Source organism: Neolamprologus multifasciatus, chromosome 19, assembly GCF_963576455.1.
Source record: "Neolamprologus multifasciatus chromosome 19, fNeoMul1.2, whole genome shotgun sequence".
Lineage (NCBI taxonomy): Eukaryota > Metazoa > Chordata > Actinopteri > Cichliformes > Cichlidae > Neolamprologus > Neolamprologus multifasciatus.
The window spans coordinates 15,829,509-15,843,266 of NC_140457.1; the positions used below are offsets into that span (position 1 = coordinate 15,829,509).

Genomic DNA, 13,758 nt, shown 5'->3' on the forward strand with positions numbered 1-13,758 from the left:
AGAAATTTATATCTCAAATATCTTTCAGATGTTGATGTTTTATAATGAAAATAATAGCCTCTAACATTGGCCTCTAACATCACCCTGGCTCCTCCACACCAATGGGGGGCGCACGTTTTTTGTAAATAAATACCATCGTGGGTTGACGAGGGCCGCCCAGCCATGTTGAGGAGTCTGTCAAGCAAACTGCAGCCCGCCATTGTGTAGAACCAGGCTCTGTAGAGAGATAAGGGTGCTTGGCTGAAACGCTTCAATAGCTTGATAATTATTTCACCCTGCCGCTTTTATTTAGGAGTAAATACAGTTACACAGGCTCCGGGGGGGAAAGACATGTCAGCCAGCAGTCTTCTTGAACAGGTAAAGAGAGGTATTTTCTGAACATTTACGGGGGCCAAATTTCTCAGCATCGCGACGGGCTAGCGAGGATAGCTTAGCTCAGAGGCAGCGGCTCAGTAGTGCAGTAGGCCTGACCACCTGCTAAAGGAACTGACTGCTGAAAATATATCTCTTCATCTATTTTTTCCCCTTCCTCTCTTCTCATAAATCAAACCTTCATGAATCACCTGGACCCAATCCAGAGACCGAAAGGCCAAGCTAATAAAGGTAAGAACAAATATTATCTAACATTGTCGACTTGGGTTTGAGAGAGTGCGAATCTTTTTATGTACCTTTCGCTTTAGAAAATCTTGCGTGCGCGAACGCGATAGCTGGCTTCCTAGCTGCTCGGGTAGAATGGGCCTCTGTGTACACGATTTAAAGGTTTTCATATAATTTATCACTTTAGTGAAACGCTTAATGATACTGTGTTTCAGGTTGGGATTTTTCAGGCTTTAAACAAAGCAATTTTGAGTGTCCTTTACATCCCAGAAATCGCACAGGTTCCCACAGGTAGCTTCAGGCTAGCTGTCTCCAGAGTGGCTAACTTTAAATGGCAACATGATACACATGAGCATCCTTTTCCTGGTTCTACTTTTAATGCCTTTTATCACCCATAGTTGCGTGGAAAACACCTTACTGCTCAGTGTCTTTAATTATCAGACATTATGAATTTTCTTTTGCAATATTAGGGCTACAGGTGCCACCCTATAGCACGCTGGCGACCTGGCTAATGTTAGCCAACTCCGTCAAGTTGAAAGGACTCTTGGCGCTCGTTAACATGGAGACGCTAGCGTGCTAATGTTAGCTGGTTGCTAGGTTAACCAAAATGACACGTCTTCCGACATGCTTTTCCTGTGTCAGAAAGGCCCTCGCGCTTTCCCATTATCATTATGCTGTCAGTCTATAATGTTGAATAAACACATTGAACAAATAATTTATATTTTAATTCTTTTTGTCCCTTTCTCCGAAAAGCTCCGACAATCTCGTGTTTTCCAGCACATGAACATCACCTGTAACAGAGAGTGCTCTTTAACTCACTGGGGGGGGGGGGGGTGCTCGCTCACACGCACTACTCATCTACCTGCATTTTAACATGCATTTTTTTTCTCTCGAAGTGATGTCAGTATTGGGTTTATCTATTATTTTAATGTGTCTATTGCTGTGGGAATCTAAATTTCTTTAGTGCTCTTTTATGCCAGTATTGACTACTTCCAAGTTCATTTAATTTTTCCTGGGCCTGATTTAAATCATTGAGCATACTGTGTAATCTGAAGCATACTGAGCAACTATTGCTTCTTTTTTTTTTTCCTTTTTCTAATTTCAGGGAGTGGTTTTGTTATGTAACGAGTGGCGTTGGTGCTGATGTTAATTGCCTGATAATGTCTAACCCATTGTACCTCTGGGGTTGCACAGGCCTGTTAACACAAGTGTTGTTTCATTTACAGTGCAAAACGGAGCTGTGACCCAAAAGGATACTTTGAATGACGATGAATTTGAGCCTTACCTGAATACTCAGGCCAGACAGGTAAATGTTTTCCCAGTGTGCGAGGTTTTGTTTTGTTGTTGTTTTTTGTTGGGGTTTTTTAATTTATTTTTTTAAATCTGAATCTTTTCCTTTTTTAAGCAGTCCGTTACTGGCTTATCCTTAAATGTTCTTAGTTGAACACAAATCTTTTATTTGTTTTATTGCACTAAAATTCGGATAAATCTGATTAGGGTTAACTGAAATTCTGGTTTAAGGGAGTTAAAATGGGGGTGTAGAGATCAGCTGATATATATTTCATGACCGTGCATATCAGAATAAATATATACTAGGTACTGGAATCTTAGCACATCTGTTAAACCCAATTTCAGCCATATTATTGATTGTAAGTAAACCTATAAAAAAAAGGTTTACTTTGCACATTCTTGTGTTTTTGATTACGAAGAATATTAATGTGCATCTCTTTATTCACCTTGGATTTTATTGCTTTAATTTTTGTTAAATGTGGTTGTTCCCTGTGCAGTAACTAACACACGTGCACATGCACTGTGAATTGGGCTGTAGAGGAAAATAATAGAGCCTGTCTTTTGGTCCACTCAGAAGAATGGCTGTCCTTATCTTCTTCCAAGACACTCTAAATGGTGGTGGGGCAACAGTTCATTGTTTAGTTCTGTTTATTTATACATGAGTTTAAAGGAGGAATAGTGAGAGGATTGTTTACATTGTTGTCACAATCCGTGGTGAGCAGTGACAGTTCAATTACTTTACTTATTTTTACTGTGGTTTCACTCCCTGGATGAAGAACAAGTTGCGCTCATGTTAAGAGGAGTGTTCAGCTGTTAATGTTACAAAATATGTTGCTTTAATAATTAAATGCTAGGGTGCTTTTCCACAATTCTTTTTTTTCTTCCCCATGTTGTCACTAAATCACATTTTTCTATTCCATTTAGAGCAATGCCTATACGGCCATGTCGGACTCGTACATGCCCAGCTACTACAGCCCCTCCATAGGATTTTCCTACTCCCTGAATGAGGCAGCATGGTCCACAGGTGGGGATCCTCCTATGCCTTACCTGGCCTCCTATGGACAGCTGAGCAATGGGGAACCCCACTACCTCCCGGACGCTATGTTTGGCCAACCAGGCCCCCTGGGGAGCAACCCATTCCTAGGTCAGCATGGCTTCAACTTTTTCCCCAGTGGCATCGACTTCTCAGCATGGGGCAACAACAGCTCTCAGGGACAGTCGGGGACACCGCAGAGCTCTGGCTACAGCAGCAGCTACGCCTATGCTCCCAGCTCACTTGGAGGTGCCATGATTGATGGACAGTCCCCATTTGCACCTGCTGCCAACGAGCCCCTTAACAAGGCACCTGGTATGAACAGCCTGGACCAGGGCATGGCGGGACTTAAGATAGGTGGTGCTGCTCCTGGTGGTACCGGGGACTTGGCGCCTAAGGTAGTTGGCTCTGGATTACCTGGTGGGGGTCCACTAGGCCCTGTATCATCTGTTGGACCTCCCAGCATGCCTCCTGTCTCAATTGCCCCTGCCAAGCCTGCCTCCTGGGCTGATATTGCCAGCAAACCAGCCAAACCCCAGCCCAAGCTTAAAACTAAGGGTGGCATGGCTGGTGCTAATTTGCCTCCTCCGCCCATTAAACACAACATGGACATTGGCACTTGGGACAACAAGGGCACCATGCCTAAAGCCACCACTCCTCAGCAGGTGCCCCCTATTCCCAGCAACGGGCAGCCGCCCAATCAGGCTTCCCCGCAGCCTGGAAGTACTGCTGTGGGGAATCCACAAATGCCCCTGAGCAATGGACAACTGGTTCCACCTGTTTCCCAGATGGGTCAGCATCAGCTTCCACCCACTGGGCAGCCAGGTATGGGTCAGATGCCCCAGCCTCCTCTCTCCCAGGGTGGTCCTCCTCCACCAAGCCAACAGCAGCAACCATCTCAACCTACCCGCTGGGTCCCACCACGGAATAGGGCCAATGGATTTGGGGATACGAGTGGGAGTGGTACAGGCCAGTCACCTCCCTCTTCTTCAGGAGTGGGTGTGGTTCCAGGGGTCCCTTCGGAGCCTCACCCAGTTTTAGAGAAGTTGCGTATGGTCAACAACTATAACCCGAAGGACTTTGACTGGAATCCCAAGCAGGGCAGGGTGTTTATCATCAAGAGCTACTCCGAGGATGACATCCACCGCTCCATCAAGTATAACATCTGGTGCAGCACGGAGCATGGCAACAAGAGGCTTGATGCAGCTTACCGTTCACTGGGTGGTAAAGGACCACTTTATCTTCTGTTCAGTGTCAATGGGAGCGGTCACTTCTGTGGTGTAGCAGAAATGCGCTCACCCGTGGACTACAACACGTCTGCTGGCGTGTGGTCGCAGGACAAGTGGAAGGGTCGTTTTGATGTGCGCTGGATCTTTGTTAAGGACGTTCCCAACAGTCAACTGAGGCACATTCGACTGGAGAACAACGAAAATAAGCCAGTGACCAACTCTCGGGACACACAGGAGGTGCCACTGGACAAGGCCAGGCAGGTGCTAAAGATCATCGCTGGATATAAACACACCACTTCCATCTTCGATGACTTTTCTCACTACGAGAAGCGTCAGGAAGAAGAAGAGTGTGTGAAAAAGGTAACAAAGTCACTGTTGAATAAAGTGAATGACATAACAAATGAATGAAAAACAAGTGTGATCTTCAAAAAAGGTGGAGTGTTTGAAGCCTGTGTATGTGTGTTTGTACAACATTGATGTTATGCATTACAAAGAAACGGTACAATACAACCATTTACAGATGGGCTGAGAGCTGATTTTGATGTGCTTATATGGATTAGAACAATTTTTCATCTTTTTTCCTTTAGCTTTTGTTATGTTCTACCTGTTATCAGTGACATGTAATGTTCTGCTTTAAGAGTGGACAGCAAGAGAAAACATTTACAAAGATAAAATGGATAACATGCATGGTGTATAGTTGTGTAATTATAGCAACTTTATCAGTGTTATCTTGTTCACAGCTGAAGCTGCTGTGCTGCTAAAACTATGAGAGATGTTGTCCCCTTTACTGCTTTATGATATTGATAATCTCTAGCTTATTTGAGCATGAAGGTAGCAGAGCAAAAATGGAAAAATGTCAAACCGAAAAGGGAAATTTGTTTTTAAGTTTATACTGGGATCGTTCAATGGTTTGTTTGGGTTTTTTTTTTGTTTGTTTGTTTGTTTGTTTGTTTGTTTGGTTTGTTTTTTTAGGGTTTCTTTCTTTTTCAAGCAAGTGGTGTGTTTTGTTTTTCTTCTTCCTTTGTTGTTTTACACTTTTTTTTTTTCTTTTTTTTTTGGACTACAGATGCATTGATCAGTTAGTTAGTCTTGATGCCAAAATAGAGACCTTGTCTTTAGTCAATTACTAAATCCAATACCTGCGTTAGTTTAATAAGCCCTGTTATGAAGAGCACCCGGTATGACATAACATTGCTTTGCTAGCTAACTGAAATGAAAAGTAAAATATGTATCGATTAAAATTTACTTAGTTGTCCGTTATTGGAAGGATAAATGTCAATGGGACCTCTGCCCTCTCCCACTAAAAATAAAAAGGTGGGGAGGAGGGAAGTAAGTGCTTAAAGTATTTGCATGCTTTCATGTCCATCAGATGAGACATGTGTTTTGTCATTTTTAATCATAATTATTTAGCCTCCCCTGTTAGTTTCTCTTCCTGTGAGCCCATCCTCACACATGGAGTTGAGAAAACGGGTGAAGGAAAATGTTACTCACGTTGGGTACAACTCATGCCACTTTCCTATTGTCAACTCATTTGACCAGTGTCGGCTGGATCACAGCTAAGCCACAGACTGGTGCAAGCACACAAAACTTGTTGGTGTAGTAAGCAAGAAATGACTCCATACTGCCAGCCCTTATTTCATCTTATGTGTGTTTTTCCTCTTTGGCAAATGGATTACATCCAAAATATGGGCGTATCAACGTGGAGACAGTATTTAAATTTACATAAGCATACTCGGTATTGGAAATTACACCCACCCGTCTCCAAATGTTTGTCGATTTTCTATTTGTTGGGCAAATCTAGGGACAGTTGTTTTATTCAGTGTCATCTTTAAGTTTGCCTTCAATGAAATATACTGAACCCCAAGTGTGTGTGACACAAGGGTGGGGGTTGTTGCTTTTGGGATTCTCCATCAGTTGGCTGGTGAGTGGATTATTCAGACAGAGAGCATATCAGAAGAATAATGAATGCCGAAAAGGCAAGCGGATACTGGTAACAAAGATCCACAATGCTTAACATCTGTCACCATTGTGGGGCCACAAAGCACCCACATAGCAGTGTTGAGCTTGAACCTAATTTAAATTAGCCTCTTAATTTATTATTATTTTTTTAATGGTGTGCACTGGCATTATATAGATGCATCTCTTGACATGATTTTGCGTTTTATTTTTCAGAACTGCTGTGATTGAAAAACACGTGTAGCTTGCTAAAAACCCAAATGTGCTGCCTGGAGGTTACCACTTAGTATCTATGAGCTTGGATAGATGTAAATATAACTAAAATAACAAGAGGGAAAAAAGCAAAAACTTCAATTTTTCATGAATATCTTTGTCTACACAATGTTTATGCTCGAATACGTAAGCTCGACTATTGGTGGAGGTGAATTTGCAGTATGTAGTTTAATATAAACTTTATTGGGTATTTTGGCTTTCTCCTTCCTCGCTTGATGGCAAGCAATACATCTGTTCAAAAATGAACTGAGAGCATAACTGCTCTTTTGTGGTCTCTGTAAGAAAGGGAAAACCTCTTAAATTTTGTCCCAGGTGTTCAAAATTTTTTTAAAAAAAAGCATTTTAGTCTGTGGTGATTTGTTCATTTTGAGTTATGTTTACACCCAGACTTGACTAACTGAGCCACTTAATTGAGGACAGTAAACCTGAATTAATTGCTTACTGAAAAATAAAAAATGATAAATGCACATTTGAAGAAGATTCATCTAGGGTACATTGTCTTATATATGTCAGTTTGAGAATGAGATGGACAACATTTGGTTTTATCTATTTTAATATCTGTTATCTGTATATAGAGTTATCGATATTTAGCTGTTGAGCTAGGCCACTCAGAATCTGCTCTGTTTCTAAGTAATCCTTTGGGTCAAATTACTGAATGATCTTACTACAAAGACCTGGCTCTTTCAATCAGAAGTGCTTTAGTTATGCTCAGTTTTTGCTTCTTTTGTGACAGGTGGAGGTCCAAGGCAGTGAGCCATATCCCAGCAACCCAAACAACAGAAGTCATTACAGGCTTCAGGTAACTGTGTTCTGAAGAAATTTAGCCTATTTTCATACTTTGAGTCTGTGCCACTTGGATATTTTTCACATACATTACGTAGTTGATATTTTGGTACATCTAATACTTTCTGTATTAGATGTACCTGTAACGCTGCTAAGTTATCACACTTTTCCTCCTTGAAACCCACATCTGTTTAGGTTGTCGTTTGCAAACGAGCCGTGGTTTTATGAAACTATTAAAATGTGTGTTAAGTGGATGCCCACATTTAACAAGAGAAACTGGAAGGATCTATTGCAATGTGCCTATATTTTTGTATGATGTAATTTCTGCTTTGTGTGTAACACGCTGTCCTTTCATGTTCTAGGAGCGCCAAGGACGAGTCAAGTAACAGTTGGTGCTTTGGTCAAAGACTGCAATGGCCTCCTTAAAGCCCTCTCTACCCCATTACGTCATTACATCCAGATCTCTTAAAGAAATTCTAATAGGGGTGAAGAATTAACAAAGGACAGAAACTAAATGAAGACTTTGATTTCTTTTGACTTTAAAGACTTACTTTGAACTTGTAGTAAAAAGAAAAGGAAACAATTATTCATAGGACTACAACTAAATGCATAGCATCCTTAGGTGACTTTTTTTTTTGCCCTCCCCCATTCCACTACATATGCTTTCTCCCCTTGTATGCTGCTTTTTTCCTTTTTGAAATGAAAGGATCAGCTTCTGGGTTTTTTTTGTTTGTTTTTTTTTTTTTTTTTTAATGGTCCAAGAGCAGATCTGTAATTCTCACTCAAACACAAATCAAATAGAAATTGTAGTGTTGACTAATAATAGTGTCCCAAAGTGGAAAAATGGGCAGTTTGTCTCATTTTCTTTGTAACCCCACCCCCACCCCAATCTGTCTTTTGAGGATGTTCAAATGTTCAACCGGGACCCAGCAGAGTTTCCTCCTCGGTGGATTTTCATCGTAGGCGTATGCCAGCTACGCTCACTCCAGAATCTCTCTACACGCTTGCCATGTTTTTGTTTGAGAGGACTGCAAATGTTCTGAAGGCCCTTCATTTTGTTTTCCCAGTGTGTTGGATGGAGTGTGTGGGGTGGTGGGGTAGGGAGGATGTAGAAGGGGAGGGAAGAGGTTTAAGAGTTTGAAAGCAAAAGAAATGTTAAGTTAATAAAACCTTGCCCACTGTATAATTTTTAAGGTCTTAAAAAAAATGGGGCCCTCTGTTGACAGTCTTTGGACCTAATTTAGCCCCCCCCCCCCCCCCCCTTTTTTTTTTTTTTTTTTCTCCCCCTTCCTCCTTTCTCTTGGACAAATTGATTCGTTGTTGCTATGGGCTGCTTTTTTTGTTTTGTTTCTCTCCTTCCTCCGTTTTCTAAAGACAGTGATGCGAGTGGCCTTGACCCACTCTTTCTATTAATCAGTTCAAAAGTAATAAATGTGGTATATTAAGCAGAACGGTGTGCATTCCCCTTGTTTGGAAAGCAGTTTTGTCATGCAGCATGTCTGTGCGTTTCTTTTTTTTGTTTTGTTTTTTTGTTTATTTTCCCCTCCCCCCCTCTCATATGGGTATCTGAATGTTTCTTCCTGCCATTCTTCATCCTCCAACACCCCCTCCCCTTTTTATCCAAGCTTCAATCCACACTGTGCTGCCCTGCATTTCTTACCTCTACTTTCCAAACCCGCCTTTGTGCTACACACTCCCGGATTCCCGTTTCTGCTCAGCCAACCATACATACTATATCACAATCAGCTTCGACCATTTTCAGAATGTCATTGTTGGTGAGTAAAAAGCGCAAGGTCCTCTTTCAGAACTACTGGCTTTTATTTGTGGCATAATAAAGATGCTCCACAAAGTCATGTGTGGTTTCTCATTGGGCTTTGCTTCTCCCCTCCCCTTTTAGTGATACGCAGGTTGTTTATACAGACTTGTCTGTCTGCATTGTCTTTGTGCTGATAGCAGGCAGGAATGCCATTTGGGATGCACAGTAAGATTGTTTTTAGTGTTTTGTTTCATCTGTCGCTGGGCCAGACACCACTTGTATGGTCTACTGCCATAAAAGACTGCAGGTGTACAGTGCACAACACATGATTTGCAGCTCATTGTAAAATGAGCCTGATCATCTTTAGTTTCCGATTCTGTGCACTCAAACTGAGCAAAGAACCGGAAAAACTGGTTCCTCTTACCTTTTGATATGGCGGAAGTAGAGTTGAGGAAATGTGATGTGCAGCTGTTTAGCGTACAGTCCGCCATTTTCTCTCCTTTGCTGCTTGCACTGAACAGAGCAGACACAAGAGGGGGACACAGGACTATTTACTGATGCTTCAACATGATCAAGGACGAGGATTTTCAGCCTGGGCTCGATGGCGTTCTGAAACTGCTCTCAGCATCGGGGCCTGCTGTGACTTTATTTGCTCTGAGATAGATTCGTTGGTTTTATTCTTCCTGACAGTTTTTTTTTTTTTTTTTTAAATTCCTCCAAAAGCTACTGACAATAGAAATGGCACGTGCTCTTTAACCCTCATATTTTATGTTTTTGTGAGACCTTAAACGCTGCCAACAGCTGGATAAAGATGATATGTAGTCTACAAAATTTCAAATGTATCTTTAAAATTGAAAAGCTGGCACATAAAATTAAACAATTTAGCCTATTTCTGCACAGATAATGTGACCACTGCAAAAGAAAGTCGTCGGTTTTTAATGCAAAACGCGTCCAAAAAGCCGTTCAATATTTTTAGAGCTTATGCGGCTTTACATCAGTCTTACAAACACTGAAAATGTGGTATGCTGTAATTGCGACACTCTATTACTACTTCTTTATTTGCAGCCATACACGACACGTTACATTCATAACTGACTTCATATAAAGATTCCATAGTCTGTCAAAAGAATATACCTCATAACGCTTTTATTTAAAGGAAGGGGTCGTCGCTTCAGTTCAAGTCCTCTTTCTTGCACACTGCCTGGAAAGCTGTAAGGAACTGATGGTGGTGGACAACATAACGACAATGTGCTCAGTGATGGGCTTAAAAAATAATATATATATATATAAATAAAGTACACAATGTAACAGAGAGAGGCCTGAGAGGAAAATATGAGGTGGCAACGGGCGAGCATCCTTTTGCTCTTTGGGATGAAAGTGCGGGGTCTGTGTAAAAGAACTGTGTACAAAGATAGAAGTAGCCTGCGAGGATCTGTGTGTGTGTGCGCGTGTGTGAGTGTCGAGAGGGAGGTCGACGGCACGTGTCGTGTCTGCGTGGAGGGTGCGTGGCAAACATGCTGCCTCGAGGGGATCTCCCGTGACCCTTATCTGCGCGTCTCTGGGGACGCCTTTTAGCCCCTCCTGGGATGCAAATGAGCGGCCATAAAACAGAGGCAGATACTGCTACAGAGACGGTGGTGGAGGAGAAGAAAGGGAAATGGGACCAAGGGGAGAATGGAGGAGGAGGAGGTGGTGTAGAGGGGGGTCACCACTCACATCTCAGCGCGCGCATGAACCTAAATGCATGAAGGAGATGGAGGGGGGAAAAAAAAATATATATATATATTTCTTTTTTTAAAACCCCAATATAGATATGATGACTGCGTGTGTTGGTGGAGGACTTCTTGTGTTTTTCCATGTGCTAGAATTCGACATATTGACTGAATTCACAAGAGGCACTTGAATTATCATCAGTTAAAGTCCCTTTCCTGACTGCTGTGATTCGGAAACAATTTTAGCTGTTAATACAGCAGCACCACAAACAATCCAGTGGATCTGTCAGCTGATTAAAGAAATGGTCTGATGTAGGCCCGTGGCGTGTTATTTATTCCATATTTCAAACATTAGACCCTGCAAATTTTTCACACAGGGTAAAAAAGATTATTAAATATTTTCTGTTGGGAAGTATTGTTTAGAGAGAGCTACTTGAATGCGTTGTGTCGGTGGGTTCATATTGCGCTACAAGGTCATGGATCTGCTTTATTTTCCCCTCATTATCATAAGGCATCCATCTCTTTCTTCCATTAGTGACGCTTCACCATGTCGCCAAACCGACCTCTATTTACATGACTAAATTAGATTTCGTGCATTTTGTTTCAGAAAGCCTGCCCATTGCTAAAAGTAAAAAATAGAAGCAGTCCTGAAAGAATAAGGCACTTAATATAACTAATATGTATATGGACTGATATTTTTCTAAAAGAAAAGAATAATACATGCATACACTCTGTGTTCTTGGACCTCACTGGCTGCAATTTCAGTCACTTTATTATATTTTGCATCTAATTTTCAAAGTGGATTTTTTTTTTAATTGGGAATTTTTCACTATATATATATATATATATATATATATATATATATATATATATATATATAAAGAACAGTCCATGACAATTCATGTTTTTTACCACATGATGGGAGGTTTACACTCGGTCACCTGCTCTCCATTGCCAGGGGTTCCACACCGTTAACATATTGAGTGGTACCCCCTCATTTTGCCCATAGTCTTCCAATCGTATTGAGAGTTTTACGAAAAATGCATAATGTGTAGACAGCCATAGGGGCCTGAAAACAGTTGATGACCTCTGTCTTAACATATGTGGCACACTTGCCCTGTGCACGCTCTAATTGTGTGCAGATGACAGTCAATAATGAATTGTTCTTCACCAGCATGTCAGCATAATGCATTTAGGCCTTCAACAGATGCAGATTATTCTCGGGAAAGAAAACAAAAAAAGTCTTTTGTGTTTTTAATCTTCAAGTCTCTTCAAAATGTTGTCTTTTGGGGATGTTTTTATCCAGTTTTCCTATACTGAACACACTGAATCAAATTTTGAATAGAAGCTTTAATAATCTAATAGTATAGATATATAAATAAGTAAAATTAAACAAAATCAATTTATAAAAATATATATATATAATTTTTTTTTTGCCTGTTCTGCTTCCATCATCCGAGATGTAGGTCAGCTCACATCTTTATTGCCTACAGCGATGTACAGCTTGAATCATCTGACACATCTCTGTGATTATAGGAGTAAAACTGAAGCTCGTCTTTTAAATTACTTTATTCGTTATGTCCTTTTATTTACTTCTTCTGAATTTTTCTCTCTTTTTTTTTTTTGCTTTGAAAAGAAATAGTAGATACTACAAATAGAAATGTTGTCCATGAAACGATGTCTTTATTGAGACTTTTTGCAGAACAAAAACACAAAGGTGTGACACAGAAACTGATGAACAAAACAAGTATCATTCTAAATGAGCAAAAGTCAAATAAAGTCAAGTGAAATCAGATTTTAAAAAGCCGTATTTTCAGACTATGAATAGCAACAGAAATCGGTTCAGTGGAAAAAGAATAAATCAGCATGCATGAGAATGGTGGAGGTGGTTGTTGCATTTTATGATAGGCCTAAAAACAATAATTGTGTAGTAGCACATTATCCCCTTGTAGCATTTTCATCCTGTTTTTCATCTTTCTGTCAGATAGGGCAAGTGTACGCTCATGCGGAAATACACAGACCTTTGAAGTGGCTCTCTGTCACCACATGGCAAATCCCCCTAGTGTGATCCCTCTGTCCATTTGGCCAAAGGACCAACACTGGTAGGCTGCCTATGGCTCTGTCTGTCCTGACGTTATGGAAAACCAGTTTATTAGTATAGGCTTAGCCTGGCACCCAGTGATTGTGGTGTCCTTATTTCGCCTATTTTCCCTCAATGTCTAAAGAATATATGTTCTGTGGTTTGCATTAACTCATCTGTACACCTGTCTTAGGCCACTGTTCAGTAGCTCTGCCTAATGCCTACTTTCCTGATTCTCTCCCTAATCCCATAGGATGGTAGCAAACACCCATCTGTGCAGTTACCAGTGCCACTTTCCTGTGTTGGATGGGCTTTACACTGTTTTCTCAGGTGAGCGAAGACTGTGGCTTCTCTCTTGGCATTCACCGCGTGCCTTAATTGTATTGAAATTAAATCAAGGTCCACTGTGAACACAAAGAGCCCAAACCGAAACTTCCAAAATGTTCCCAGCTACTTCGATGCTTCTAATCGCTTCACTTACCATGCTTGCACTACAGCAATTTTTAACATGCGCATTCTTTGCTAAACGCTGTCACTTTCTCAGTCTTCAATGTGCGTTTTGTTTTGGATTTCGCCACTCCATCCCTGTTTGACTTTGTCATTCCTCTCTCCTCACCTGTGATTCCTTGTCCCTGAAGCCTCAGGGGCTGCTATGCGGTCCTTCTACATGACAAAGTACATTGCATGCTAATCCCACACTAACATGCACTCTCCCTTTGCAACGAAAACATATTTTCAATACAAACAATACAGGAAAAAAAGCATACACAACACAGTGACATTGTGATTCTTCTATTGGAACAGCTCACAGTATGTAAATGCATGCATGCGGTTCTAGCTGTGCAAAAGAGAGGGTTTCCAGCAGAAAAAAGATGAAAAAAAAAATACATTTTGTGATAATCAAAAGAGAATTCACACCATTAAGACATGTGTACACATTTGTATACACATACTACAGCATATCATAAGAAAAGCACCACAGAGAGAGGAAAGCACAGAGAAACAGGGAGGGAGATAGAGCAGGCGAGCAAAGCTACCTTTGTTGCACC

General features: G+C 41.1%; 1 protein-coding gene and 1 long non-coding RNA gene across 3 annotated transcripts; both read left to right on the forward strand.

The window, feature by feature from the left end:
- The first annotated feature begins 143 nt into the window (after positions 1-143).
- ythdf2 (YTH N6-methyladenosine RNA binding protein F2) lies at positions 144-11,131 on the forward strand. 2 transcript variants are annotated; one of them, XR_014871280.1, is made up of 7 exons: positions 144-357; positions 579-603; positions 1,824-1,903; positions 2,812-4,509; positions 7,112-7,177; positions 7,524-10,165; positions 10,214-11,131. XR_014871280.1 is itself a non-coding variant. In XM_085144217.1 (6 exons), exons 1-6 carry the CDS (start codon positions 331-333, stop codon positions 7,545-7,547), a joined length of 1,920 nt encoding a protein of 639 aa, XP_085000343.1. In that variant the 5' UTR covers positions 144-330; the 3' UTR covers positions 7,548-11,131. The 2 variants fall into 2 exon arrangements, 1 of the variants encoding a protein (XP_085000343.1); XM_085144217.1 differs by having other exon boundaries at positions 7,524-11,131.
- Positions 4,516-6,704, forward strand: LOC146496271 (uncharacterized). Its single transcript, XR_014871284.1, has 2 exons — positions 4,516-5,082; positions 5,122-6,704. It is a non-coding gene; the product is annotated as an uncharacterized LOC146496271 (long non-coding RNA).
- Positions 11,132-13,758: the final 2,627 nt, after the last annotated feature.